The following is a 27,235-nucleotide window of genomic DNA, read 5'->3' as shown; positions in this document are numbered from 1 at the left end:
AAGGTGGACGAACAGTTGGGGCGTAATCCTATCGTTTTTGTTGTTCCCGGGAAGCTCATCCCACGTATTCTCGGGTGTGACTCAGCTGCTGATGTCACAGAGGAAAACTTTACTCATTGTGTTTGAGCACACAACCGCCCAACTGATTGTGGACAAACACACACACGTAGAGAGGCAGTTAAGATAAAGTGCCGCCCACCACTCACCACCTGCTGGGTGGGAGTCAGTTGTGAATGACTGAAATCAGTGAGTGTCTGGTTTGATAAGGGCTGGAAAATGATTAGTCGTTAAACTGAAAATTAATCAGCAACCCATTCATCATTTACATAATTTTTCAAGCTTTAGTTTGTCTCTTGTAATAGCAGATTAGATTTCTTAGGTTCATTTTTATGACGCTGTATTGGGGCCATAAAAAAAACGTGCTGGGGGAGGTGGGTAATATTCCAAGAAAAAAAATTCTGAGATTAACGTCTTTCACTCAACTAGGCACTGACGTCCTCAGCTGACAATACTGTCTTTCAGAGGGCTGAGTTTTTACTGGTATCATATAAAACTACAAAACAACCACTGCCAGCCATGTCATGATAGCTTGTCAGGAAGGGGGCTAAATAACTCTCTGAAGTTAGGCTACATGTTGGGGAAGGAAAAACAGTCATTGTCATTTTCACAGGGGTCCCTTGAACCCTCATATCAAGATATCTGAATGAAAATGGGTTCTGTGGGTACCTAAGAGTCTCCCCTTTACAGACATGCCAACTTTATGCTAGTCCCATACAGCTTTTTGTAAAAAATGTGCATGCAGTAAAAATGTATTATTTTTGCCAACTGTATTTGAATATTTATGCACACCCTAAACAGTCTTGGAAATGCATAAATTAGGTAAAAATACAAAGCTGAGACTCGTGTGGATTCAGTGAGCCCAATGTTATTCACGTGTGGTGATTACAGGCGCCATAGTAGCCATTTCATCATAGTGAGACCATGTCCTATTGTGGCCTCTAGGATAATCAGAGCCATATAAATCTTAAAAGCCACAAACAAGAGACCTCAAGCATTCAGAGGATGTATGACTTCCACAGGTATATTTCCATAAGGCAGTTTCTCAGCAGTTTCCAGAACAGAAGTGAAAATGTAATTTTTACAGAAATCTCCACATGCCAAAATTCTTTGATATCAAATTGCAGCGTGGATTTTTACATCGTGTTCCTTAAGGTCTTGGGGTCTTAATGTGGTATTTTGAAGTTTGTGTACAGTTACTACAGTAATTAGTTTCTAGTTCCTAAAATGTTGAGGCAGAGGGTACTTGCTGTAGCTCAGGTTGAGGGTGAGAGGCTGCCAGCAAATAGTTTAGGAAACAGAGATCTGTGTGGGTACATGAGACCCTAAAAAAGATGGTGGATCACAGGGAGTACCACCAGTTGGTCCAGGAGCTTTGCCTCCATGTTGGCTGCTTCCAGGCATATTTCAGGATGACTCGGGGGCAGTTTGACAACCTGCTGTCTATCGTCAGGCCGTATAGCTCTGGGTATCCAGCAACTGCTACCACTGGCTTCTCCAACTTGTTATCGTGACCACCCCAGAAGGCCCGCCTCTCAAATCATCCGATTGGATGAATAGGAAAAAACGGATATGTTGTGTGAATCACAAAGTAATCTGCATGTAAAAAGACCAGTGTTTATCTCAGGACGTTGAGTTTAAATAACCTGCTTCTTGTAATAGTCCCCAGATCTACTTTGCTGTGAGAGAGCAGACACCTAGCTTGTAAGAAATTAAATGTCAGGCAGTGGAGCTTCAGTGACAGGTACACATCTGTAAGGAATGTGATCAGTCTAATGCAGATGAGTGACAACACTTAAAGAAGACTGTCATTAGAGGAGGATTATCTTTATGCTGACTTGCTATATAAGTGGCTGTCACAGCAGTCAAGAGATAATGCCCCAGTTTGCACCTGTGCATATACAAACACTTACACACGGATTGTGCAGGTGAGATAAAGTCACTAAAGTACCAACAGATAGGTGCACATGAAAGCATACATACATTCTGGAGACCAAATGCATGCAGTTTAGATAATTCACACACCCACACAGCCAGTAAAATAAACATACTCCCACAGTGCATCAGCTATGTCTTTACACCTCGACCGCTATGTTGGCTGCTCCGCCAAACTCTGCAGTGAACACAACTAAACCTGTAAGAGTTCAGGAATTTATTACACACAACCCAACACTCGAGGTATGCACATAACGATTTCTCATACACACCAGGTCAGCTGCCTCCACGTAACACTCGCGGGCAGCAAGCCATATGAAGTGCAAGCAACCATAAATGTGCCAGTTTTTACACAGTCAATCATGCACAAAGCAAACGGGAGGTATGCAGAGCTGCGACTGTGCCAAACAAAATCCAGCAGAGACCGGAATATGAAATGACAGGTTGTCATTCTGCTATAACAAAGGTAATGATTTAGAGCGTGACACTGAACGTTATGTAATCATTTATATAGATGTATGAAAGGGGGGAGAGAATTGCATCAGGTGCATCTGATGTACTGCTGTTTACTTAGTGAATTTCGGGAGAATGGAGAAGCAAACGGTTTTCTGCTGGGAGTAATGGTGCTGGCTGTGAAAATGACAACTGCGTCGTTCTAAAACTAGCAATGACAGTTGTTGTACATGGCTTTGCTCCTGGAGTAAGACAGGCCCCTCTGTGATTTTGGTGAGGTAGGGAGAGATGTTCCTTTCATGTTTTATTGCTAAGCGCTACACTTTTTTGTAAAATATCAACATTTTGTATAAGTTCTTCTGGATGGATGACTATAACAGATCTGTACTGTGATAGCAGATTTTATTTGTTGAGTTTGGGACAGAAGACAAAGCTCTTTGTTTTCAGTATAGTTTAACTGTTCTGAACTAATGTAATCAAAATATACTCTCTCCTCACCTTCTAACACTTTCTTTGTGGACCTGATATTGTGGGTTAGGCACAATGAATAAACGCTGCACTGCATCCACTCAAGATAACAACGTTGCACAGAGAAATAAATGAGCTCAGCCATCCTGCAGAGAGCTTCTCAGTCGAGGTGAGAGCTTGCCAAGCATGTTTTATTGGCATGCTCGTCTATCAAAAGGTGAACACAAGGTGAAAGGGATGTTTGCGTAGGAAGGCAGGCAAGTTTTGAAAGAATAAACTACAATTGCTAACAATGAACTGTGATTATAGTGTGACTCCAGATCCACAGGTCACAGTTTTTGTTCTCTTGAAGTTGTAAACCTCATTAAAGTTGATGCTGTTATGTCTTTCACAGGAAAAAAACAAACTCAAGTTCATCAGTTTATTTTGTTTGTAAATCCGTAAACTCCCCCTCTATGTTCTCTATGTTCAGCAGCCAAGTGTATTTTGAAGTGACGGCTGATGCCAAAGTGGAGTAGACAAATGTGTCACAGCCAAATAAATAAAACCAGCATGTGGTTGAGGGCTGGTGTTAAATTCATTCCCTGATTAGTTCGGCTTAATTATCTTGGACGGGGATGATATGAATGGCATTTATTTCAAGAGTTTGTTACGCAGGAATTCAATGCGAGGAACTGCTGCTCTGAGTGGAAACCTCGTTTTATGGTTCAACACAGTGCGCTTGACAATATATAACTTGTATTACTGTGGTCAGAACAAATAAGAGTTTAATTTTAACAGCTTTTTGCTATGAGAATAAAAATATTTTTTATGTGACAAGAATAAAGTGACGAGACAGAATTGAAGTTAAAAAGGAATATCATGTATTTTTAGACCACACTGTTTGGACTGTGTTTGTTCTACACGATATGTATCACGGTACAGAGGTCATGGTCAAATAAACTGTAATACTGTTAGCACAGCCCAGTCACCAGAAGAAATTACACGTTCCTACAAACCATGAATGAGTTATATTTGCATGTTTCATGCGCATCATTTCAACGTTCTTTAGTGACGTAGTATGAGCTGATTTTTGTCTTCAGGAGGCTAAGGGGGTGGTGGATTGTGTCAACCTGCTAAGCTGTAGACTATAGCAGACCACTGTTCAAGACCGACAAAACACAAAACAGGTTGTTTTTTGGCAAGTCATTGCTGTGTTTCCATCTGCTTTTTAGGCCTCAATGTAGGTGTTTTGTAGCGTCCTGTCGCTCGTCTTGCATCTGCTTTTTAGGCTCCAAATGTGGATGTTTTGTAGCACCTCATGAGTGTTTTTCTATCAGCTTCAAAAGCTCCAGTCGTTGGTGTTTTTAGTGGTCCTCGGATTCTGTCGCCTTTTTAGGCTCCAAACGTAGGTGTTTTGTAGCAACCGCTTGTTTTTTTCCCCCCTGCTTTTCAGGCTCCAGTAGTGGATGTTTTGTAGTGCCCTGTCATTGTTTTTTCTACAGGCTTTTATAGCTCCAGTCAGGGGTGTTTTTTGGAACCCCTCAGTGTCTCCCTACCGGCTTCTTAGGTTTCAAACGTGGATGTTTTTAGGGACTTCTCAGTGTCTTCCTATCAGTTTTTTAGGCTCCATACATGGGTGTTTTGTAGCGACCTGTCAGTCTTTTTCCATCTGCTTTTTTGGCTCCAATTGTGGGTGTTTTGTAGCAACCTGTTTTTTGTTTTTTTTTTCCATTGGCTCTTTAGGCTCCAATCATGGATGTTTTGTAGTGACCCATCAGCAGGGATAGTGCCACAAAAAGCACCATTCTTGCCGACAACATCACTGCTTTTCCTGCAAGGATTGTGCCCCAAAGCCAGGTATTTTAGCCAAAACACAATCTTTTCCTATCCAATGTGGTTTTGTACCTAACCCTAACCATGCCTTAACCGCAGCATTGTTGAAACATTACAAATCAGCAGGAGTTTTTCTGCTGTGCTCATAGACTTCTGAGAGGTTTGGTGGTGAGCAAGGAGATGTATTGCAATTTGTTTTAAATCTTATTTTAGAAAAACTGTCATAGTACAAAGAGTACATCGTACAATACACTATTAAATGTGTAAAATCTGAGTAAAAAAAGTTCACTTTCTTATGCAATTGCAACAGCGAGATCTGCATTTGTATTTATCACGGCCCCTTTAACACGCTAGCAATTTATTGTTGGGGGTGAGTCAAATGGCTGAACACACTTAAGTGTAAACTGTTAATTAAAAATCAATGGTGTTTTTTAGAATTGATACAATAACACAAAACATAATATCGCAATATTCAAGTGTATCGATTTTATCTTACATCCCTACTTGACTGTGCATTTGAAAAGGATGTTAAGGGCAGTATGCTGCACATGTGGTCCGTGACTTTATGTGTGCAATATTGTGTGTGTTTTGACAGTTTGAGTGGAGGGGGCCGGGGGCTGAGCTACGCCAGCAGGACAGAGCAGAGGGCTGTCAGGCTGAGAACATGCTAATAAGGTCATACAGACAGAGCAGTACTGCGGTAAAGCAGGCAGCCAGACTGGCTGGAGAGACTCCCCAAGCGCACCTCTGAGGAAATGGCCCACTAAACTACAATTTGTGGTTGAGTGGGTAATGAAAACACTCCTAACTTTTGGGTAATTCATCACATGTTGTCCTTTACCTCCCACACATTAAACCACACTCAGTGACTGTACATTAAAGCTGTAGGTACTAATAGGTTGCTGCACAGTTTTTTGCTCGATACCTGTAAGTTTTCCACAAATACTTCATGGAATATTATTTTTAAATGTCAAAAAGTTGAATGCATTTGTCTTGAAATTGGTTATTTGGTTATTTACACACACATCATCTCTGCAGATGATGGATAAGAAAAATCTGCACAAAAGTACCCACGCAACGTAACCTTATTCTTGATTCAACATGAACATGAACAACTTTCTGAAAAGGCAGTTTCATTGTTTAATTAGTTTTGAGTTATGGCTGAAGGGGCACAGTCACGCCCTTGTTAGCCGGCAGTGGGACTGTCACCTCACACATCATCAAGCGGGCCAGTGAAGCGAAAGCTGGAACAGCGTGTACCAAAACAACACCATCACATCAACAGTTAGAGTAGACACTTGGCTTCTGTTCTGCATGGGCCACTGTTGTGGACACTGACTGGACAAACCGATTAACTGTCACCACCTGACCTAAAATCCCGTCCCACGCACTGCTGATGTTGCCCCCATTTTATTCCCCCGAACAGCTGCAGGAAAGTGTGCGCTGTCCTGTTCTTAAAGGAAATCAAAGAATGCGATGACAGCCAAATATTTTAATACTTCTGCTGTTTTCTCTCAGACAGAACTCATGCATTTAAAGGAAAAAAATCTACAATAACTGTTATGTTAATATCAAACTACTGTATGACCATCTAGGTGAGGGCTTTGTGATGAAGTGAAACAGATCAAGTTAAACATTTAGTTGACTGCTGCCCCCAGCTGTTCAACTGTGGTAACAACAACACTTCTTTCTCAAACAAACAGACCTATAATAACTACAGGCTCACATTCAATCTGATAACAAAACAATCCTGTATCATAAACAATGTTTGTCCAATTTAGACAAGCCTGACACTGCAGTTTATTGACCGCTGACCGATGAGTCCTCAAATGACTGCAGCTGCTCTTTGAGCTCAGCTAGCTCTCTCTCCATTGTGTAGACATCTTCGGAAATTTGCCTGAGTGAAGCAGACACAGTTTGGCAGTGTTTAATACGTGCAACGTCAGGAGCAATTTAACTCTTAAGTTAGCTAGTTTTAAATGCTAATATAACTAAGGTTATGCATCTCTCAAATACTAGGAAGGAGCCTTTGAACACTCCTGATGTTATTACTGCTCAGAGGAAGAAGTTGGAGGATATCACTTGTTTCAAATATCTCTGTATTTGGCTTTATGACTCCCTTTCTTTTAAACCCCAGGTAAGCTGAGGCTGAAGTTAGGGCTTTATTTAAGGAACAAGTCCTGTCTCTCCTTTGAGGCCAGGAAAAGACTGGTTGCTGCTACGTTTCTACCTGTTCTGGATTATGGTGATTTGTTGTACATGAATGCATCTGCACATTGTTTGCATATGTTGGATACGGTAATCATAGTGCACTGAGATTTGTTACAAATTGTAAAGCCCTCACTCATTACTGTGCACTTTATTCCAGAGCTGGTTGGCCATCTTTGTAGGCTCAGTCGATGGTATTTGTTCATTTATAAAGCCTTACTGGGTAAACTCCCTCCGTACATTTGTACTTTGATTAAACAGTGATCTGCCTGTAGCTGTAGTCTGAGATCTCAAGACTTAGTTTTGTTAAATGTGTCTAAGGCATGGACTGAGCTGGGAAAAAAAAAACTTTTATGTACTCTGTTTCTCTCACTTGGAATAACCTTTAAAAAAAGTTGAAGCTACGTGAATTGGTCTCTCTGCCTGATTTTAAAGCTCTCATAAGTACGAGAATGAATGTATCGGTTTGTTCTTGTATGTGTGTAGGTGCTCTAATATTTCTACATGTTACTGTATATAATCTATTTTTTTTATTGTGTGGTTGCTGTTTGGCTGTAACATGTGTGCTGCTGGCTTGGCCAGGTCTCCCTGGTAAAGGAGATCGTCAGTCTCAACGGGACTGGTTAATATGGGTTAAATAAATAAAAATAATATCTCCAAGTAGCCTCCTGTTAAACTACAACGTATGAAAAGGCACAACAGAGAGGTAAGCCATATTAAATGTACTAAAAACAACAAAATTTGTTCCTAATTATCTGGCTTCAATAAACATAATTTTGCTGTCTCTACTTTTTACTTGACCTCTGGTTTGATCTCCCGAAATTTGGACTTAACATCTGTGCAAAACACTAACTGAAATGCTGACCTCTTTATTGAGTTTTTGACACGCCTGTATGCATTTATTTCATGTTAAACAAATGTTTTTTAATAGACATGTCTGACAATAGTTTTGCGACCTTGCCTGAACATGTAGTATTAGTGCATGAGTACATGATACCCTAATAAATTAAGGCTGATTGGCATCATGCCCTTCAGTCTTCCCCTGTCCAAGTAGATTGATGATCCAACACACTGTCTGGATATTACTTACCATGTTAGCCTTCCCTTCGTAGTAACTGTCAACAGGATCATTAAGCAAATCACTTCACTGATAGTGAATATTCACATATCTTAGGTGCCTCAAATCTCAGTGTGAAAGTCTTGGTTACATAACAGCTTTTTTGCATTTTCCTGTTTTCAGGGTTCTCACACATTTTCATGAACAAAATTTCAAAACTTTTTTCAGGGACTTATTTCTTATTCCACTTGCCGTTTTTTTTTAAAATATGTCAGATTTTAACCTCTATTCAAACATAAAAAAACAATTTCAGCTTTTAGCAGTCAAACTAAACGTTGTCACGCAGACAGCAACGATATGTCGACAGCTACAGAAAATAAAGTTGCCATTATGTTACATTACATGTTTCATGTAAAAAGAAAACAAAATCTCCTCGCTGTAATAAATGCTATTTATTATTGCAATATTCAGAGAAATACAGCTGTGAAAAAAGAAAAGAAAAAAAAAGCATTTTTCTTCGGTCTGTCCAAAGACTGTAAACAGTCATAGGGTCTGTCAGGCTGGAAAAATTTTGCAGTAATGTGACTGAAATTATTTAAGACCCATCTAATCTGAATTTAAGACAATCTAAGACTTTTTAAGAATCTGTAGACACCCTGTGATGATGTTTTAACTGTTACACAGCGCAGCACTTATTTTTAAATTAGTAAAACAAGGAAAGTATTCTGCGTAACTTTAGACATGTTTTGGGATGTCCTTTTTTTTGTTTTAAAACAATAGCCAAAATAATGTGTACTCATAACTCTTCCAAAACATTCTGTTAATTTCAAATCATTTCCAGGCCTGGAGAACAATTTTTTAAATTTTACTTTTCTAAAAATGTCATAACTCTCAGAATCCTGAATATATGTGAAAATCACTGGTGTTGTATTTGCATTTATTTGTACCTGTGGGCAGCCTTGGCTCTGCTCAGCTGGAGCAGGAGGTGCTTGATGACGGCTTCATAGCGCCTGTTCTGGATCTGAGGGAGAGGAAACACAAACAAAATTCAGTTTGAGTTTTAACTGGGGATACTGGAGCTCATATTATGAACATAGGCTGAAGTCGTAATATCTTTATTCATGGGTTTATATTTCAAAATCAGATGTGTAACAGTTAGCAAATTATTGGCAAAAGGGAATTTATACATTTGTATGAAATAATTGCTGTACCTTCATCTGTAGTTTCAGTATATATAAATGAGAGCTGCATTACAGTCAGTTGTCAGAAAATGAATCTGCAACAATTCTTATTTGTTAATGTAGTTTTCTCAGCAACAATGGCTAGAATTCACTAATTGCAGCTTTTCAAATGTGAATATTTCATATTTTTTTGTATTCTTCTGTGATAGTAAACATGCTCTGTTGACAGTTGGTCATTTTCACCATTTGCTGACATTTTATAGACTACACAGGTTAATTAACTAAAAGCCCCAGAAGAGGGGCGTTTCCGGTGATGCCACAACCAGGTGATGAGGGTTATCTCTCTCAGCAGGCAGCAACAACCAGCGAAGCATTCTATTGCTTTTGTTAAAGTTGGAGAGAAGCCGAACAGTGCTTAAACCCATCAGGGGGGACTTCTGGCAACAGCCCGGGACTGGCCACTGAAGGTCGACCTGGGGAGACAGCTCAAATTCTCAGACACCATTGCTGTGACCACGCTCAGGCCTGACATGGTTCTCGTGTGAGAATCATCAAGGCAGGTGGTCCTGCTGGCATTGACTGTGCCCTGGAGAGGTGTTTGAGAGGAGAAAGGCTAAATCTGAGGAGCTTTCAGGTGAATGCCAAGGCAATGGATAGTAGACCTGATGCTACCCCATCGAGGTCGGCTGCCGAGAATTTGCCGGCTAGTTGCTCTACAGGGCCCTCAAGTTGCTGGGGATCAGAAGACTGCACAGCAGGAGAGCCATCAGGAACATCACTGATGCTGCTGAGAGGGCATCAAGATGGCTGTGGATCAAAAGGAGTGATCCATGGACCACACTAGCTACCTAGACACAGGCCGGGGTCTGATCAACCCTGGCTGGGTCACCTGGACTGAGGTGTCATGCTGACAGACCCGAAACACCCAATGACACAAGGTTACATCACTGATGATGTGTCTAGGTTGCACCTAAAGGTGTGTGTAAAATCAATCAAGGAAATTAATCTGTAAATTAATCAATGATTAAAAAATAATCGTTAGCTGTAACCATAGTCAATAAATTCCCTACTTCTCTTTGCCATACCTCTATGGATTTCTTTAACTGGGCTTGATTCTCAAATGCTTTTTGCAGATGCTCTCTCTTCTTGGCTGACTTCTCCCTTATCAAAGAGATCTCCCTCTTCAGAGCATCAATCTCACTCTGCAGAATAGAATAGGAAAGGGCGTCAGATAAACAATTAACATGATATGTAAAGTTTATCATCCAGTTCATTTTTCCCCACCTTTGCCATCTGCACTGTGTTTCCATCTGGATTCTCCAAGTCTTTCTTCAGCTCCTCTTTCTTATTTTTCAGCATCTTGACCAGCGCTCTCTTCTCCTCCAGCTCTTTGTGGGCCTCTGTCTGACTCAGCACGTGTGAGACAGCTGCTCTGTGTCCCTCCATCTTGTCTCGGTAAATGTTGAACCTTTCCAGTGCCATGCGAGCGTTCTTCTCCTCCTCGCTTATACTGATCTGGAGATCTGTGTTGTCCTTACAGATAGATGCACAGCGATCGTGCAGGACTTTTGTCCGCTGCTCCAGGTACGCCATCTCGGCCTCCAGCATCAGGAATTCCCTATGTATAGATCTCAGCTCTTGCTCTGCCATCTCACCTTTCTTCTCAACATCTAAAAGAACTGCCTGGAAAAGGAGGCATATTACAAAAACATCCAAATCAGTGTCTACTCTGCAAGAATCTGAACACTTTGAAACACTTTGGTTTTTGCTCCCATTTTTCACAGGTTTAAGTTAAGGATTTTTTTATCCACTCCATATATATATTTCTCTCAAATTTTGTTCTCAAATTTCTTAAAATCCATGTTGGTGAGCTCCTCTTCCAAGATGATCCATCCTCCTGACAGGTGTGGCATATTAAGAGGCTGAGTAAACAGAGTCATTACTACACAGGTGTCACACATTTTGAGGGAGCGTGTCATTGGCATGCTGACTGCAGGAATGTCCACCAGAGCTGTTGCCTGTGAACTGAATGTTCATTTCATTATCATAAGCCATCTCTGATGTCTTTTTCATGAATTGGCAGAACATCCAACCGGCCTCATGACTGCACAGGTCGGTCATGATGACAATCTGCTGTCAGGTCAAGACCTAGTGAGGATGATAAGTGTGCAGATGAGCATCTCTGAGACGGTTTCTGCAGATATTCTTCTGGGTGGCTGGTCTCAGACGATCTTGCAGGTGAAGACACTGGACGTGGAGCTCCTGTGTTGGTGTGGCTACATGTGGTCTGCAGTTGTGAGGCCGGAGATGTACTGCCAAATTTATGGAAACGACATCAGAGATGGCTTGTGTGAACATTCAGTTCGGGCAAAAGCTCTGGTGGACATTCCTGCAGTCAGCATGCCAAAGGCACAATCTCTTAAGACTTGCAACATCTGTAGCATTGTATTGTGTAATCAAACTTGATATGCCACACATGTCACGGGGATGAAGTATCTTGGAAAAGAAGAAGTGCTTACCAACATGGATTTTGACAAATTTGTGACCAAAATTTGAGAGAAATAAGTCTATTTAGTGCATAAAAAAAGTCTGAGATATTTAACTTAAACCTGTGGAAAATGGTAGCAAAAACGACAGGGCTCAGTTGAATAACTAAGCTATTGAGAGATAACCAGTCTATTATGCATGCCTGATTCACACATTTACAATAAAAAAAACCCAACCTTCCTGTAACTTCAGTGCACATATTTATGACTAGTTTATTAGTGAAGTGATTTTAAGTTCATTTTCATGCATGTTCCTTAAAATAAACTATTTTTATTAGCAAAAACTAAGCATTAGTGGCAAATATAACCAAACGAACCACATGCACTTTTGGCACTGTAAACTCTGCACAGTTTTGTCTCTTTCTTTCTTTTTTTTAACCACTTCTGCATTTTTTTTTATATGTATTCATTCTAAAAATGAGGGCTTGTGAACACAGTGCCATCACAAATAATGGCTATATGTTAAATATAATTTACCCATAATCTTTGTAGAACTGAATTCCCATTTATCATGTACCTCTTAGGGGCACCATCCCCACTGTAGCACCTCGACTTATACCTAACTGGTACAACCTCTACTGTTAGACAATGTAAACGCTTATTTATAATGTCAGAATGTGTCTAAATTGCAAAACAGAGAGAAAAATTTAAATTATAAAAGCAGTGTTAGCTTGAGCCTTTAGTGAACAGAGCTCTATTAGGGATAAAGACATACCTGCAGCTTACTGAGTATCTTCTCTTTCTCCTTCAGGGCCTCAGTCATGGTACAGCCGTGTTGGCTGACATCCTCCACTGCCTTGGTTAAGGAAAACTCAGAATTCTCCGGTGTTCCTGAGGGACAGTTAATAAAAGCGTATTAAAGTTTCTGTTTAACAAGCTGACTGTTAACCTAGTCAACACAAACTAGCTGCCAGGTAGTCAGCCTAGGTCTTGCTGGCAGTTTTTCCAAAGGTCATCTTTTAATTTTGGACGCCCCTGAACACACTAAATGCTGGTGCTTTAAACATGTAGCTAACCCATAGTTAATGGGGCTATAGCCACAATTAAATTAGCACATGCAAGTTAATGGCGATTTCAAAAACTCAAAACATAGATTGTCTAATATAATATCAGTGTATTCTACTTAAGTAAAAGTAGCAGTAATGGCCCATTTCAGAATAATATATGTTACATTTTGGATTATAATCACTGACGCATTAACTTAATGTGTTCATCACTTTAATGTTGCTGCTATTAAATGTAGAGCTCATTTTACTACTGGGTAGTTTAATCTGTAATAACACATCAAAGTTTATTTGCTCATTTATATTTTGTATTAATACATTGACTATGCAAAGTAACGAGTAACTAAAGTACAGTAATTCCCTCTGAGATGTAGGGGAGTAGAAGTATAACATAGCAGAAAATGGAAATACTCAACTACCAGTACCTCAAAATTATAAGGTAACTTAGCTTAACTACAATACTTGAGTAAATGTATTTAGTGACATTCCACCACTGTATAATATAACACAAGTTACTAATTTTATACAGTCTATGCTTGACAAAGGCTCTAAAGTGAGCTAAATTTATGCTAACGTTAGCTAGTAACTGGCCAACGAAGTTATGCTAGTTAACATAAAGTTAACGTTAGCATTATTGTTTTCATGGTTAAATAGCCTTTATTGGGCTCAGTTAATTAAACACTCTTGTAATTCTATTAATTTATTTTGTCAATTAGCATGTTTGACAATAATTAGTTTATATCTTACCGTCTTCACACACTCCAGCGGTCGCCATTTTGTCATCAATTAGCTACCTGACGCTATGGTTGGACCTGCTCCTTGCTGCTCCTTGAGGTTAGGGACTGTTCATTACTTGTCAGGAGAGAGGAGGTGGTGCAAAACGGGGGAGGCAGGCCAAATATTTTTAAGCACTGGTGAGGGACTTGTGTTTTGTATTTTCCCTTAGGGGAGGGACATACAACTTTAACTGGTTGTATTTTGTAATTATTTTAATTATTCTCTGATCCCTCAATTCTGCTGGTGAGTTTGAAAGCATGTTTTCGTTAAAAATCACCAGAATCACACTATTTATCACAGCCAGAAAGGGTGAAAACAGAAAATATCTTTGTATTTTCAAATTTCAGATGGTCACTGAACACATGTAACACAACAGTGTAACACAACAACACGTCTCATTTAAAATGTCTCCAAAAATAAATGTTTTACACTAACCAGATCCTGTAAAAACATAAAACCCTGCGTCCTGCATACATGACAGTAGTGAAAAAACAAGGATTTTTTTTAACTCTGGGATTTCATAGTCAACTTTTAACTTTAGAATAAACAATAACAAAAGAAATCTAATGACGTCCACTGTAACAAGTTACTGATCTCCCAGTGCTGGGTACAGTTTATTTGGGAAAGTGATCATTATATGCACATGTTGCCAGTGCCAGCTTTGTGCGTGCTGTAATGTGTGTATGTGCATGTGATGTGAAAGCTTAAGAAAGTTTGTTGTTTTTGTGTGTTTGGACCAATGACAGCTGGCTGTCATGCACCCATATTCTGCTGAAGAGCACACAAACTTGCATAATAATGCAATTTTTAAGGAGGATTTGCATTTTGCTAAATAAATCAACTGTTTGTCTTTATTTACTTTGCTTATTTTGTTTTTGCTTATTGACCCTTTGTTTGCTTGCTTGTTTACTTTTTTTGATTATATGACTTGTATTTGTTTATTATGCTTACTGAGGTGAGAATTTTTTAATCCTTCTGGAACTTGTTTTTTCCCCTTTTGTTGTTGTATTTCTTTTGTTTTGTTTTGTGCAAAAAACAAACAAAACAACAACAACAACTTAAAATTACTCTCACCCCTGTGCTGTTTGCTTGTGGCATTGTCTAAACCTACATATGATATTAATATCATTAATATAAAAAAATGTTATTTATGTATATATACAAAAACATGTATATATAACATTATGACGTCATTCTCGTAGATTTATGACTTTATTGTTGTAATTTTATGAAAAAATACAGTCCCTTACTGCTAACTAGCAAAAATAGTTAGAGCCTGTGACATACAATTAACATCAGCGTTAATTTCAACTTTATTTACCGATCGATAGAAAGATTTTTGTTTTTTATAATACAACAACAGTTATGGGTCTAACGGTCAATAGAATGGAACTACAATTCCCAGAGTCCTCTTCTTCTCGTCGACCTCAAACTACATCCGGTCTCACTTCCGGCTAGCACAGTGGCAATGACAGCAGTTGTCAACACTTGAACAACACGCGTGTTAACAGTTTTACTACACTCATTGCTCCCTAAATGAAGCCCAATGCTCGTCAGCCGCTGGTTCCGACTGTGCTCTCTGTGTAGCCGTGTGGTTTACAGCAGCAGAGGAAGAGGAGCAGGATGGGGGACACGAACAGGACATGCTAACATCACACAGGTGCAACACTGCTGGGGTACAGCAGCACCCAGACGCCTCTGTCACAGGGGTTTTGGGGACTTGTACCAGACTGAGTCAGTTCAGAGGTATCTTGAGCAGTTAATGGAGGAGTACAGAGACCTCAGCAAGAAGTTACAGCATGCTTACCTCAGCGAGTCAGACAGGAAAGTGCTCATGAAGAAACAGACAGCGCTGCTGCCCCTGGCAAATGTGTTTGAGAGGGTTGAACAAGCCATGAAAGACCTGGAGGAAGTCCATTCACTTCTGCATAGTGAGTTTATTTATTTCTGTCAGCAACAATTATCTAAAGTGGTATGTTTTTATGACATGTCATAATCACTTTTCAGTACCACAAAGAGTAGAAATGTGTTTCTCAGGTTCCCTAGGAGAAGTCAAAGTCTGAAATTATAAATTAAAAGTCTTATTAGAGAATGTCTTTTACATGAATAAAGGTATTGCATTATTATAACTGTATCACTAAGCACTCTGGGTGTTACCTGAGGCTCCATGATACAATATTATCATAATACTCAAGTTACGATACAATGTTATTGTGATTTTAAATGTGTTGATATGCTGACTTTTGTGATTTACACACCAGCCACTTTATTAGGTACACCTGTTCAACTGCTTGTTAGCGCAAATAACTAATCGGCCAATCACGTGGCAGCTACTCAATGCATTTAGGCATGTAGACATTGTCAGGACAACCTGCTGAAGTTCAAAGGGAGCATCAGAATGGGGAAGAAAGGTGATTTAAGTGACTTTGAACGTGACGTGGTTGTTGGTGCCAGAAGGGTTTACAGAGGATGTCACAAAGCTCAAATCATCTCAAACTGGTTTCTTGAACATGACAATGAGTTCACTGTACTCCAATGGCCTCCACAGTCACCAGATCTCAGTCCAACAAAGCACCTTTGGGATGTGCTGGAACGGGAGATTCACATCATGGATGTCCAGCTGATGAATCTGCAGCAACTGTGTGATGCTATCATGTCAATATGGACCACCATCTCTGAGGAACGTTTCCAGCACCTTGTTGAATCTGTGACACCAAGAATTAAGGCAGTTCTAAAGGCAAAAAGGGGTCCAACTGGGTACTGGCAAGGTGTACCTAATAAAGTGGTTGAGTGAGTGTATTACGAAGGAAAACTATGTCAGTGTCGTATTATCTATTAAGTCTTTAGTCTGTTTATCTCACTTAAGTCATTTTATTTGTGGAATGAAAAAGGAATTGATTTTTATCATTCAACGGGCTACCTGAGGTTGAATTTGTATTTGTAATATTAATAGTTATATAATCAATACTTGGTCTTCTCTGTGACAGTAAATGCATTATCTTTGTGTTGTGAACAAAACAAGACATTTTAGGACGTCATCTCGGGCTTCGGGAAACACTGATCAACATTTTTCACCATTATCTGACATTTTATAAACCAGACAACTAATCCATTAATGAAGAAAACAATCAACAGATTAATGGATAATGAAGTTATCATTAGTTGCTGCTCTGTTGCTCTGAAATTGCAGTTAACATTAAGACACCAAACAATGTAAATACCCTGATCTGCTTCCCTCCTGACTGCAGGTTCAGCCGGTACCAAAGATGAAGATGAACAGTTGACCCAGCTGTTAAAAGAAGAGGAAGCTCAGATCTCCTCCGAGATTTTGGCCTTAAGAAAAGATGTAAGACACAAAGCCATGATCAAATATGTGTAAACATGTGTTACAGATTATTCTGTGTTAATGTAAATCTTCTCTCTCCTCAGCTGATCAAAGCCCTTGTGCCTGCCGACCCTCTGGACTCCAGTAACATTCTGCTGGAGGTTGTTTCAGGACGAACAACAGGAGGTATGAAAGGATTCAAAAATGTTCTCTTCACCATGTGGGTAATATAAGACAGCTTTACAGCAGGCATGTCCAAAGTCCACCCTGGGGGCCAGTTGATACTAGATGATAAACCTCACTGTATTAAAAAAGCCATGACAGGGCTCCATCGTATCATAGAGGTCCCATGTATTGTATGTGGGAAGGTCTGGTTTCAGCCATCTGATGGTTATACACTTAAGGCTGCTGTTAGTCATATATGTAAGAGGTGTTTCTTATCCCTCACATTCAGACTTTGGGGTATAACATTGCCAAATATGTTGGTGTGATAAAGAGTACATGCCCCACAATTTCTCCAACATGAGCTCTGAGAAATCGAATTGTTATTCTCCATTTTAATTTCCCCCCATGTGTTTGAATTTGTAGCCAGATGTGTCTGGTATGACAGTGTCCTGTCATATGATCATGTTCATCTGTAGGGTGTTAAAAAATGTCCCGTGCACTTCACTAGCTGTTGTCTAGTCTCAATTTCCCATTTGTATTTCTTTTATAAAGAGGTATAAAGAGTTTACCCCACTCACTGTGTATTGTCAGAAAAGGTATGTGTTTTTTAAGTAGCCCATATAATGTGAGAAGCAGCCACATTAACCCCCAGGTTTTTTCACTTTATCTCAAAAAACACAACCCTGCTTTACAGCCTCATTTAACCAATACATGTCAGATAGCAGCACACAGTATGATGTCTTACTATGCTGTTATGTTGTTTCAGGTGACATCTGTCAGCAGTTCACCAGAGAAATGTTTGACATGTACCAGGGTTTTGCTTATTACAAGAATTGGGACTTTGAGGTTTTGAACTACACACCTGCTGAGTATGGTAAGTCACTGTTTTGTCTGTGTTGTGAAATTTGTCCTGGAAAAATTAGTTTACCAAAATGTGAGACAGGTCACATAATATATTGGTGTCCTACTAGACAAAAACTACATTGACAGAAATTGCAAAGGAAAAAAGACATAAATGTATACTTCTAATAATGATTAGCATATTTAGTAACAAGAAAAAAGGTTAAATGCGAAATAAAAAGAAAGGAAACAACAGTGAAATAAAATAAGAATTGTTATATTTATTGTGACAAACCTGCACATAAAGTGGCAGAAACTGAATATATTAATTGCTGCATTGCATTGCAATACTTGAAAACCTGAAACAGAACCATATTAGTTTCACCTGTGCCAGGATGTCAAAGATCGGCATGACAGAAGAGGTTTGGGAACAACTGCATGAATGGACTGCTTCTTCCTCTCAGGTGGTCTGCATCATGCAGCAGTGAGAATAGCTGGGGAGAATGTGTACAGACATCTGAAGCATGACGGAGGAACACACCGGGTGCAAAGGATCCCTGAGGTGGGCCTCTCCTCCAGGATGCAGCGTATCCACACAGGAACTATGACTGTCATCATCCTGCCTCAGCCAGTGGAGGTACACGTTCACTCTACATCAGTCAATGCTACCTTTTTTTAACTACTTACATTAAATCATGGAAATGGGGTAAAATATTATGGAAATGTTTTCAGACTTCATTGGTAAAAAATGTGTGGGAGCCCTGTTGTTAGCATGATTAAAATGTAAGTCACTGTGTCTGTCCTGTGTTTTGTGTTGACAGTTTGAAGTCAACATCGATCCAAAGGACCTCCGCATCGACACATTCAGATCTCGAGGTCCTGGGGGCCAAAGTGTCAACACAACAGACAGCGCAGTGCGCATTGTTCATCTTCCCACAGGTAAAACATGCCATAACGGTTCTGAAGCTGCTGCAGAGTCAAGACAGTTCTGCTTTTATCTTTGTCTGTCTTAATGTCTTATCTCACCCTCCCAACAGGTATAACAGCCGAGTGTCAGCAGACTCGCTCTCAGCTGCAGAACAGAGACACCGCCATGCGTGTGCTGAGGGCCCGGCTCTACCAGAGCATGATGGGTAGAGAGACTGAGCAGAGGCACACGGCAAGGAAGCAGCAGGTGAGTGAGCAGCATGACCTCTGTTTTATATTTGATTAATTTAGCTGAACTATTAACAGTTCATTTTTTTCTGTGTACCACTGACAACTCTCACTGAATTACTTTGATACTGAAGAAATCTTAAAAACTGAGTTCTGAAACATTCCCATTCCAGTATACACATACAGTCAGCCACACTGTGTGATGCAAATTAAGTCTAGGTTTTTAGGTTTCTAGCTCCATGAATGCTGAAAGGTACAAACAGATTTTGGAGCAACATATGCTGCCATCCAGACAGCATCTTTTTCAGGGACATTCCTGCTTATTCTAGCAAGACATAAGCGCGTTTCCATTAACCCCAGAAATGCGCAAAACCTAAATATTGCAATAAAAAACTGGTAATGGAAACACCTACATTTCGACAAAAAAATAATCTTAATCTTAATCTTAATAATCAAATATCGAGAAAAAGTTTTTACGCTCTCATGAGGTGGTTTTTCAGACATGTCAATGTAGAAGTATATCGCAAAAGTGTAATGGAAACTCTTTTTTCACAAATATACATCACCGGACATGACATTGGTGAACTCCTCGCTCACGATCCTCTCCCAGAAATCCTCTATCCGTGGTCGCTGCTACACATAAGGACTTTGCCTTTGGAATACCACTCGCTCTCTTCGTCTTCGGTTGTAGACTACTGCAACAGCAGCAGCAGCAACCGAGATGATTGTTCCAGCTCGCAAGAGATTTGTCCATGTTACTTCCGCAAACAAAGTGGAGTCTTTGCGGGACGAGATTTTACGAGAATTACAGCTCATACGCAAAACACCTTTTAATGGAAACACCTGCAAGTCGCAGTTGTACTTTGTCGAAACTTTAGAAATATTGCATTTATTTTGCGCAAAACTGTAATGGAAACGTGACTAATGAGACACATTCTGCATGTCTGTGGCTTCATAGAAAAAGAGTTCAGGTACTAGACTGACCTTCCTGCAGTGAAGACCATTGAACATAACCCATAGAATAATCAATAGACAGGCAATAAGCACCCTTCCTGCTGGAGGAACAGATGACACTTGTTGCTTCAGCAGATACCTATACAAGTGGGCTAAACAGAGATGTGTTGAATAAAATCATGGAGCTAATAACCTGCTTTTGTAGTTGAAGAAGTCATCTCAACATAAAGTTTATGTTGTAATACTCCCAAACACTGGCAGAGGCATTTTTCTTATTTACATTATTACCACCACTCGAGGTTGCCGTCTCTCTCAGCTCAGCTGTGTGTAGAGACTGACCTCTAGTGTTGCGTGCTGTGCGCTGCGTTGCCTAAATACAGCATCGCTCTATCAGTTTAATAAAAAAGAGGAGCGTCTGTATTTTTGATATTGAAAATCATATCTTCAGGATTTCGAGAGCATAAAATCGAAAGTATTAAAAAGAGCAAGCCGCTATTTTTATTTTTGTGTGTATGGTTCATGAATGAATAATGTATTAACGGATTGTTTTATAATTTTCTGATTTTGGACTTCCTATTTATTATGAAAAGAACAAATGATACACAGATTATATCAACAAACGTTTGTCCTTTTAACCACATCATTCCTTCCTGTTCACTCCCGTGTCCCTAACCACAGGTGGGCACACGTTCTCAGTCAGAGAGGATTCGTACCTACAACTTCAGCCAGGATCGTGTCACAGACCACAGGACTGGATATACTACTAGAGACATAAAGGTCAAATATTACGCCAGCGTGTCTCTTTTTTCAGTGTGTCGTCTCTGTTATAGCCTTTTATTTTCTTTGTTTAAACTCATGAGTGAAAATCAGTGTCTCATGTGTTGTGCTCCATGTGTAGGAGTTCATGAGAGGAGGGGAGGCTCTCCAGGATCTGATCTCGGACGTACTTGAACACGCAGAGAGGGAGGCTCTCCTGGAGCTGGTGGAGAGCAGCTGTAGTCTGAAACCACTGGAGTCTGGACAGTCTGCAGACTGACACCCACCACAGCTTCCTGCCAAGTGATTCAGCAGATGCATTTCCCCAACACTCATTGCAGCTCTGTGACTGCAAACCAGGGCTCAGATATATATTATTTCAATATGAATGTATGCTTGTGCAGTAGTCAGATTGAAAACTCACTCATATTTAAGAGGTTTTTATTTTTGTAATAAAATATTAAATTATGTATTTTGTGTCATGGCAATTCCCTAAATGCAACAGCCTTATAAATGAGTAGTAAGTAGTATAAATAAGCAATACTTTAAACTGTTTCAGGATAAACTCATTGCATTTGCCTATCAGATTTTTTTTTTTAAAATTGAGCTATTACACACTATTGTAAAGTAAAAGCTGCAAAGCTTAAATGTCAATTTTTCTCAATATACTTATGGCATATGTGCAACAAGTGAGATTTGGTTGTCCAAATTCTAATCTAACCTTTTTCTTAATGAGCATGAGGCTGAAACTTCTACTACACACTGGGAAAAAACTTCATAGTGAAGTGCAGTAAAACTGACTTCTTACATTGAATGTAAACACACATCAGTCGTGTTTATTATCAGCAAATATCCTTAATGGTTCTTTGCCAATCAGGGTGCGGTGAAACCACCTATCAGCTTTATACACACACTCCCAGCAAAACCACGTCACACCCTGCGTGTGTTTGCCAGCTGACCTGCAGCCTCCAGTTTTTTTCTGTACCTGTTTGACATCTTATTATAATTCACTGTTTACCTCAAGTCAGTTGAATTTTCAGACAAGCTCACATTTTCAGTCATAAGTCACTGAGATCACATTGTTCCATCTTTAATCAAGCCTATCCGTACTGCTTTATGAAAGTGTCACGGTCAAATATTGCAATGATGTTTCCACAAGGACGCCTTACCAGCTTTTCATTACTTACAATGGTTAAAAAAATACAACTATGGAAGATAAAAACATTTTTTGAATTGCTCTGTAGGTAAATCTGCTCTTAACAGGCAACAGAATGCAATGACAATAATGTTTGAGAGATCTTGAAGACTATCAAAGTGTCGCACACCTTAAATGGTTGGTTTAGTATTTTTCAACCTGGATACTATTTCCCATGTTTTTGAGTCTAAGTGACTGATGTTGACGACAAGTTTTGAAATTGGTCCAGTACTAAGCGAACAGCGAAACAGGCTGCAATGTAACCACTCAGGGGATGTGTGCTGTCAATTTACGTCACTAAAAGTGTTTGCTTTTGCCACTGACAGGCTCAGATTGTTATTGTAAGTGTCTGACAACATTATGGAAAGGGTCCCTACAGAGATAGACCTTTTGTTAAAGAGTGAGGTTGTTTTGTTTAACCAGAAACAGCCCTGAAATCGCTACCTCCACACCCAGCAGACTATTTGAATAAACACTAATTTTATTATTGGAAAACTTACTTCATTCAAAGCTGACAGAAAGAAAATCAAACTCACAAAACAATCTGGGTTCGTCTTTTAACTGTTCCAATAATCAGAAACTCTAATTTGCTTGAAATAAACCCCTAATTCACCCAGGAAGATATAAAAACATGCTGGCTAGATACACGCTAAAATTAGTTTATTAAATCCTTCAAATCCTGGAAGGACATCACTTTTCTTGTGCTGCTTTCAGACGCCTTTCGCAAGATTTTTTTAACCACTGGAGCAAATTTTTCAAAAACATGGAAAAAGGGCAATGAGCAACTTGGTAGTAAATGTCCTACAAATTGCAAAAAAGAAAAAAAAAATATTTCTAAAAACTAGGGAAAAAGGAAAAAGCTAGAGAAAAACAATTTATAATTATTATTATAACTATTCAAAATTATGTTACAGTATTGTTATACTTTTTAAGCACTGTTTTTCGGTAATTTCCTCTCTTTTTATTTTACTGATTTTCTTGTTTTTAATTTTCTTTTGACTAATTTCTTGCTAGTTTTCTTGGGTAATTTCTCCTTTCATTGCTCATTGTCTTCTTTCCATGTTCTTAAAAGAAATAAAGCCAATTTGGTCTGGTTTCAAATGGTTAAACGGAGTCTGGTGGGTTTTGCAATAGTGATTTTAAGTGCTGTTTCTGGTTAAACACTTTCGCAGAGAGGTCTAAAAAATTTCTATCTCTGTAGGGATCCTCTCTATAAAATTGACACTCATAATAACAATCTGAGCCTGTCAGTGGCAAAAACAAACACTTTTAGTGGACGTACATTGTAATTTACAAAAGCCTCAAGGGGTTCCATTGCAGCCTGTTAAGCTGCTGCCAGCTGCAGCACTCTCATTAATACTGGACCAATTTCCAAAATTGTCTCCATTTGTCACTTAGACACAAAACATAGGAAAATAGGATCCAGGTAGAAAAATAAAAAAGTTACCCTTTAATTATGACAGATCATAGAACAAACAGAAGAACATGGATTGTGACATTTTTAAATAAACAGTATTTTTTTTTTTTTTACCTTGTCTTCAAGTTTCTCAGGCCAATTTGCCCTAAAAAAATTAACTGTAAAAAAGATATTTGTGCATGTTATGTAAAGAGAATAAAACACTCCTAATACATTTAATATGCTTCAAAAATCAAAATGGCGCATCGAAATGTCAAAAAAGTTCATAGAAAGAGTTCTCTGCTGCGTGTAGTTTTGATGTGACTGGGTCAGTCGTCGTTGTCTCTCTGTCGCAGGCTTCTGGATTTGCCGTTCTGTGTCTTGTTTTTCCTGAACGAAGCAGGCCCGCCTTCCTCTCCAAGGGATGTGATGATGCGTTCCTTGAACTTTGGTTTTGGCTCTGGCGGCAGGTCGGTTGGTGCGCTGGCGGTGCTTCCCTCCACTTGGGGTAGCTGTAAGTCAACCTTGGCACTGGAGAGGAAATAAAAAGGAAGCTTTATCAGGACATGTTGGCTGCATATCAATCTGTGGGTCACTTCATGGTCTATCAGTATCCTCATCAACCATTTAAACAACACTTACTATGGATCCTCCTCTTCCTGGATTGCTTCCCACACCCCATATGGATTTGCAGTTTTGGGCCTTTTGGCTTGTGTTGTCACTGGTGCTGCCTCTTCCTCTTTCTTCTCTTCAGGTTCAACTGTTGTACTTTGGACATCTTCCTCTTTTTTCACCTCGTCAGCCTCCTCTTCGGGAGCATCATCACTCACTTTATCTTCCTCCTCCTTTTCTGACGACTCAGCTTCTGCTTTCCTTTTCTGAAAACATAATGAGGATTAGGATGTGAGGTCTGCAATTTGACAAGCCAAAATGTACTTATTCTTATTCACTGCCAGGACTCCTCTCACCCTGAAGCTGATCTTTGGGACTTTGGGCTGCTGGCTGGCTTGTTCGGGGACTTCAGCCTCCTGAGGTGCCGGGGCTTCACTGGAGCCCTCCTCTCCTCCTGACAGTGGCTCCGCCTGAGCGGTTGAGGGCTCCTCCTGACTCTGCTCCTCTTTGTTGGACCCAGATCCAGACGCTTCATTCGAAGGAAAGTCTGCTGGCTTCTCCCAGGTGGTCTCTATGAGGTGAGACAGATAATCCATTAAGAATAAGACAGTGAATCCGGGAATAACAGTGATATGAAAACTAATTTTAGATGCATAAAAAATAGCTTCACCTCCAGTCTCAGAGTTGTAGTAATATGTATAACCATCAGGACTGACGGCTTCCATCCAAGGACAGCCTGAAGAGCTCTGAAGACAACATATAAATGCATGTCATCAGCAACCCACAGAATTTGAAACAAAATCTGTACTTAAAAATGCACAGAAACTAAAAAAATGTTAACCTCCATCTGTCCAGGCTGAGCTGAGCATTGTCCTTGGAAACCCTCTGGTTTTTCCCAAGTAGATTCTGTAGTTAAAACACAAAGACAACATAACACCAAACCACATTGAGAAGAGTCAGTCTGACCATAAAGTCTAAAAACATGTTTGTGTTTTTAGGTTCTCCCCACCTCCAGTTACTGTGTTGTAGTAGTATATGTGTCCATCATCTGTTTGTCCTTCAACCCAAACCTGTGCTTCTGTTTGGTCTCTGGGCTTCTTGCTTGCTTTCTCTTTCTTGTGCTGTTTTTTGGCTTGTGGTTTTGCCTGTGGTTTTGCCTGTGGTTGTGGTTGTGGCTTTGCTGTTGTGGTTTGGACTGGTAACCCTTACACAAAAACACAGAACTTTAATATATCAAAGAGCAAAAGCTCCTCTTGTGTAGCCCACATGCTGCATATTATTTCAGTAAAATATACAAAAAAATTACCTGCTTCTTCCCTTTCCATCCTCTTCAGATCTTCCTGATATGCCTTCAGCGCTGCCTCCTCCATTGCTGCAAACTCTTTAGATGTGCGTTCCTCCTGCTTCGCCTTGTCGATGCTCTTCTTTTTAATCTGCAGAAAGAAAGATAAAATGAGGTGAGCGGCAGCAACCAGCAGCCAATAAGAAGAGAGCTTCAGAGTCAGAGTGTTATATGTGGACCTTATCTCTTCTGCCAGTCCTGAGAGCGGTGCCAAGATGGGCAAGTTTTTCTTGGCTGTGTGTGTGTCCTTGAGCGCCCTCGCTGATACTTATAGATTATGTGTAATCTGTGTTTTATAGCCATGCAAATATATGTGCATCTGTGTGTTAGTGAATCAGCAGGAAGACCAAGAATAACATAGGCAGGGTTCGTACAGAGTATGAAATTCGCCTCACATGACTTAACATTGAATTTTTGACTTAAGTCATTTTAATTTGACACTAAAAGGTAAAGCCTTGTGAAGATCCTACATGTACTACAGTAGAAGTAGGAAGCATTTGCTCCTTTATTCTGTTCGATCTTAAACACAAAAAGAAATGTATCATAAAATGTAATACCTCAGAGATTTTTGCAGCCACATTTTCTTTGTGATTCTTCCCTCTTTCATGGAACTCAATGCTCTGCAAAGCAACACAAACATGAGAATATCATTAGCATATGTGAAAGCTGTCCTCAGCAAGATTAACTGCATCTTCCGGCCTACTCACAGGCTTATTGTCCGCAATCCAGCATTTGCAGTACTGACAGAATTTCCTTGGTTGTGACTTCCAGTAGTCCGCCCTGAAAATGCACAAAACCATCATCAGCTAGCAAAACATAACCTGTAGCCTGGGCAGCTAACGCGGCTAACTGGCTGACATCCTGCCCGGTGTTTAAAAGACTTTAACTCTAACTGATAATAATAACAATCACTCAACATACAAAACAAGCCGCTGAGTGTATCTCATTACTTACATTATGTCTTAGTGGGTAAAACACGACGAAAGAACTCAAAACGAACCAAATACGAAGACAACAGCTTCCCACATTTCAAGAATGACAACAGCGTCCTTTTGTGATGACGTCATCGCCAGACGACGTCGAGATGAGCCCTCAAGCTGATATAAGATGTTAAAACCACAGTAAATTATATATTAAAATATTATGAAATATAATATATATGTTAGAAAATTATAAAATAGATACATACATAAAAATAAACGTTTAAATTTGGCTAAGTTCCTCCGGACGTCAAGCAAAAGCTCCCCCGGCTTGTTTTGATCATATTTATCGCCCCCTAGTGGAAGAATACAGGCACGACTGGTGGCAAATACAGGCTGTAACAGTGGTTTCCAACATTTCTTCCTTCAGAGACCTTTTAAAAAAAAAATATATATATATATATATATATATATATATTAATGAGTAAACTGATGTCCCCTAACTAAGTGATATTTTATGGACATATTCCCTGCTACTCTAACGCCTTCATCTGGATCTCCATTTACAGACTTGGAGGAAAACATACATACAGTTTGACATTCAGGTGTAAACAAGAGCTTAACTGTGAATGTTCAGAGATGAGTTTCCTTATATTTTTAGGAACTTTTTTTATAAGATTGCATCATGTATGCATCATCACCTAAACTCATTGTATATTATACCAACATATTTCTAGGCCCCTAATTTGTACCTTTGTGCTCTGTGGGAGGGGGGGCTCGAGTTTGTATGTTTGTATTTGACGGAGGATTTTGTTTTTACCTCTTGCTGTCAGGAATAAACAGAGATTGCCTCTAAAGATATCCATGATAGATAGATAGATAGATAGATAGATAGATAGATAGATAGATACTTTAATAATTCTTGGCAGGAAATTGCAATATTACAGCAGCATCATACATTCACTCATTCATTGCACACAGAAGAATAAAAACACAGATCTATCTACATAACAGGTTTAGTATAATATAAAATCAAGCTAAAAAAAAAAGACGATGCCTAAAAAAACTAATTAC

The 27,235-nt window shown here is 39.5% G+C and overlaps 3 protein-coding genes across 4 annotated transcripts; 1 reads left to right on the top strand and 2 right to left on the bottom strand.

The window, feature by feature from the left end:
* Positions 1–6,503: 6,503 nt before the first annotated feature.
* LOC126401890 (coiled-coil domain-containing protein 122) lies at positions 6,504–13,499 on the bottom strand. The gene is made up of 6 exons (XM_050063441.1): positions 13,472–13,499; positions 12,436–12,551; positions 10,459–10,857; positions 10,260–10,376; positions 8,941–9,014; positions 6,504–6,625 (listed from the first exon to the last, which is right to left on the bottom strand). The coding sequence occupies exons 1-6, from the start codon at positions 13,497–13,499 to the stop codon at positions 6,529–6,531; spliced, it is 831 nt and encodes a 276-aa protein (XP_049919398.1). The 3' UTR covers positions 6,504–6,528.
* A 1,452-nt stretch (positions 13,500–14,951) lies between these two features.
* On the top strand, positions 14,952–21,166 carry mtrf1 (mitochondrial translational release factor 1). Of its 2 annotated transcripts, XM_050063291.1 has the most exons (9): positions 14,952–15,432; positions 16,750–16,847; positions 16,931–17,012; positions 17,758–17,865; positions 18,296–18,468; positions 18,653–18,770; positions 18,869–19,005; positions 20,619–20,717; positions 20,839–21,166. In XM_050063291.1, exons 1-9 carry the CDS (start codon positions 15,048–15,050, stop codon positions 20,974–20,976), a joined length of 1,338 nt encoding a protein of 445 aa, XP_049919248.1. In that variant the 5' UTR covers positions 14,952–15,047; the 3' UTR covers positions 20,977–21,166. The 2 variants fall into 2 exon arrangements, with proteins under 2 accessions (XP_049919248.1, XP_049919249.1); XM_050063292.1 differs by lacking the exons at positions 16,750–16,847; positions 16,931–17,012.
* Positions 21,167–23,312: 2,146 nt separating this feature from the next.
* Positions 23,313–26,343, bottom strand: wbp4 (WW domain binding protein 4). The gene is made up of 10 exons (XM_050063293.1): positions 26,196–26,343; positions 25,949–26,021; positions 25,799–25,861; positions 25,206–25,332; positions 24,909–25,103; positions 24,741–24,805; positions 24,570–24,645; positions 24,256–24,470; positions 23,930–24,165; positions 23,313–23,818 (listed from the first exon to the last, which is right to left on the bottom strand). Coding segments are annotated over exons 1-10 (1,254 nt in total). The 5' UTR covers positions 26,198–26,343; the 3' UTR covers positions 23,313–23,616.
* Positions 26,344–27,235: the final 892 nt, after the last annotated feature.

This window comes from Epinephelus moara, chromosome 15 (assembly GCF_006386435.1).
Source record: "Epinephelus moara isolate mb chromosome 15, YSFRI_EMoa_1.0, whole genome shotgun sequence".
In the NCBI taxonomy this organism is placed as follows: domain Eukaryota; kingdom Metazoa; phylum Chordata; class Actinopteri; order Perciformes; family Serranidae; genus Epinephelus; species Epinephelus moara.
Note: the sequence above shows the minus strand (reverse complement) of the source record. Positions and strands in the feature narration are given on the sequence as shown.

Excerpts from the sequence above, each read along its gene's own strand:
- LOC126401890 (XM_050063441.1), bottom strand. The coding sequence starts at position 13,499 with ATGGCGACCGCTGGAGTGTGTGAAGACG. Across the intron at positions 10,858-12,435 it reads AGATACTCAGTAAGCTGCAG|GCAGTTCTTTTAGATGTTGA; the intron begins GTATGTCTTTAT and ends CTCCTTTTCCAG. Across the intron at positions 9,015-10,259 it reads AGTTAAAGAAATCCATAGAG|ATCCAGAACAGGCGCTATGA; the intron begins GTATGGCAAAGA and ends CCTCTCCCTCAG.
- mtrf1 (XM_050063291.1), top strand. The coding sequence starts at position 15,048 with ATGCTCGTCAGCCGCTGGTTCCGACTGTGCTCTCTGTGTAGCCGTGTG. Across the intron at positions 17,866-18,295 it reads CTACACACCTGCTGAGTATG|GTGGTCTGCATCATGCAGCA; the intron begins GTAAGTCACTGT and ends TCTTCCTCTCAG. Across the intron at positions 18,771-18,868 it reads CATTGTTCATCTTCCCACAG|GTATAACAGCCGAGTGTCAG; the intron begins GTAAAACATGCC and ends CCCTCCCAACAG.
- wbp4 (XM_050063293.1), bottom strand. Across the intron at positions 25,333-25,798 it reads TGGCTGCAAAAATCTCTGAG|ATTAAAAAGAAGAGCATCGA; the intron begins GTATTACATTTT and ends TTCTTTCTGCAG. Across the intron at positions 23,819-23,929 it reads CAGGAAGAGGAGGATCCATA|TGCCAAGGTTGACTTACAGC; the intron begins GTAAGTGTTGTT and ends TTTCCTCTCCAG.